Here is a 2,500-nt window from a genome sequence, read left to right on the forward strand (position 1 = left end):
CCTGTGGAAGGAGGCCGCGTCAGCCCACTCGCGCTCGAGAAAGTGCACACAATGACAGCAGCGGAATCTATGCGTAGGATTTATGTGTGTGTATCTCCGTATGCCTGTATACACATAAGCTTATATCCGTGTATGTGTGTGTGTGTGTGTGTGTGTGTGTGTGTGTGTGTGTGTGTGTGTGTGTGTGTGTGTGTGTGTGTGTGTGTGTGTGTGTGTGTGTGTAATAATAATAATAATAATAATAATAATAAAAAAATAGGAAATAATGATTATGATGATGATTCTAATGAAAATAATAACAATAGTCCTAATAATGATAACAAAAACAATCATATTAACAATAGCAACAATAATAGTAATAACAATGATAATAATTATGATAAAATAATAAAAATGGTAAATCATGGTTTTGATAATAATGATAACAACAACCACAATGATAATGTTAAGAATCTTAGTGATTATGTTGATGTTAACAATAATAGCATAACGACATAATAACATAAATGACGATTTATTTTGAGCAACAGAACAGGGTACAGACTTTGCTAATGGACATTAAGATTTTTTGTGTTGAAGAGATGCATTAGAGATTTGCAACAGAGTAAAATCATTGTTCATCAAATGTTTTAAAATAAGTATACAGCACACACACAGCAGAAAACACAGTTACAAACACACACACACACACACACGCACACACACACACATACACACACACACACACAAACGCACACACACACACACACACGCACACACACACACATACACACACACACACACACACGCACACACACACACACACAAACACACACCGCACAACCCCCAATCCCACCACAACCCAACCCCATTCCCTCTCCATCCACCCCAACCTCCCCCTCCCAACCCCATACACTACCTTCGTGTAGGACACGGGCGGCAGCGACTGGTTGATGCCCGAGGTCTGCGTTGCCATGGTGAGCAGCGTGGTGACCCCGAGGGATACCCGCGCGGGAACGGCGTTCTGGTCGAGCCAAAAGGACACCCACGACACGATCACCAGCATGCAGCACGGGATGTAGATGGTGAGCAGGTAGTACGAAAACTCACGCTTGAACAGCAGGTCTACCTTGAGGCACGAGTACTCGCCTGGAGGAGTAAGGGGAGAAGATTGAGCACTCGGGAGGTATGTTCGGACGGTTTCTCGGTTATCCGGCGTTAAAGGATTTGTTAATAACATTGAAGCGAGCTCGCTAAATTGGCTTATTCTTCTCAGAGTTTTATTTCTGGCTGATCTTTCTTCGTGTATTATTTCGGAGACACGCAAACCGAAATAATACAGTCCGGTCCACGAAAAAAAGAGAAAAAAAGAGAAAAAATAGCTTCTCAAAAACGTTTTTCTGACAATAATGCATCTTGAAAAGATTGTAGGATTGGATTCTTATTTTGTATAAAGAAACATCATGATAAAATATACAGGTCAAGTTCTGTTTTGGTTGAAATACGTTTATAAATAAACTATAGCGCTTTTTTTAGTAAAATTCTGCGCCGGAACTGACTACAGTCCAAATATACTGTTATTCCTACACTGTACTACAATTACAAACAAATTAAGACGCAAGAAAACACCAGATAAATTAATAAATATATGAACAAATGAAGAACTGAAGGTATGCCATTCCAAGGGTGTTCTCAAGCCAATGGCGTTCATTGAACATTTTGTTAATCTAAGCTTTCTTCTGCAACACAAACATCAGAATATTCACTCTTAAGCACAACAATTATGAGAAAGAATGCATTTAGGTGTTATAGGTTTAAATTGACAAAACATTTAGTAAAAGTATAATAACAATAATGTTGATAATAATAATTACAATAATAATAATAACAATAATAATAATAATAATGATAAGGATAATGATAACAACAACAACAAAAACAACAATTATAATAAAAATAATAATAATAATAATAATTTTAACAATATTAATAAAATATGATAATTATAAATATAATATTAACAGTAACAATCATGATAACAATAACAGTTCATATAAATACAAATATTCATATAAATGACTGAGACCAACGTTAGGACGCGCATATCTTCAACGAAGACCCAACCACCTTTCTTACCCGCCCGTCCGCCCACGCCTACGCCCACGCCCTACGCCCTACGCCCACGCCCACACTCACGCTCACGCCCACACTCACCCGTGTTGGTCTTGCTGTTACAGTAGTCGGTGAAGAACTTCTCGAGGGTGAAGCGTGGGAGATGCAGGTTCTTCGTGACCTGCACCGGGTCACCCTCGCGCCACAGGAACACCAGGTCCTCCGTCGTCCACCCGTCTGGCGAGGTCAAAGCACACGGGTCAGTACGCGTGGGAGGGGGGAGGGGGGGGGGAGAAGGAGGGAGGAGCATGAGGGAGGTGAGGGAAGGAAGGAGGGATGGGGAAGGGGGAGGGAAAGGGAGTGGGAAGGGAGTGGGGGGGGGGGAAAGGAGGGAAGGAAGAAGGGGGTT

General features: G+C 41.0%; 1 protein-coding gene across 3 annotated transcripts in view; it reads right to left on the bottom strand.

Moving 5' to 3' along the window:
* LOC125039536 (glutamate-gated chloride channel-like) overlaps positions 1 to 2,500 on the bottom strand; it is a 376,883-nt gene that overhangs the window by 5,867 nt on the left and 368,516 nt on the right. For all 3 annotated transcript variants that reach the window (XM_047633569.1, XM_047633568.1, XM_047633567.1), the window contains exons 8-10: positions 2,194 to 2,328; positions 899 to 1,128; position 1 (exon numbers count right to left, since the gene is read on the bottom strand). The exon at position 1 is cut by the window's left edge and continues 197 nt beyond it. In XM_047633569.1, the coding sequence (XP_047489525.1) occupies position 1; positions 899 to 1,128; positions 2,194 to 2,328 (366 nt within the window). The remainder of the gene's footprint in view (positions 2 to 898; positions 1,129 to 2,193; positions 2,329 to 2,500) is intronic.

The sequence above is a fragment of the Penaeus chinensis genome, chromosome 27 (genome assembly GCF_019202785.1).
Source record: "Penaeus chinensis breed Huanghai No. 1 chromosome 27, ASM1920278v2, whole genome shotgun sequence".
NCBI lineage: Eukaryota > Metazoa > Arthropoda > Malacostraca > Decapoda > Penaeidae > Penaeus > Penaeus chinensis.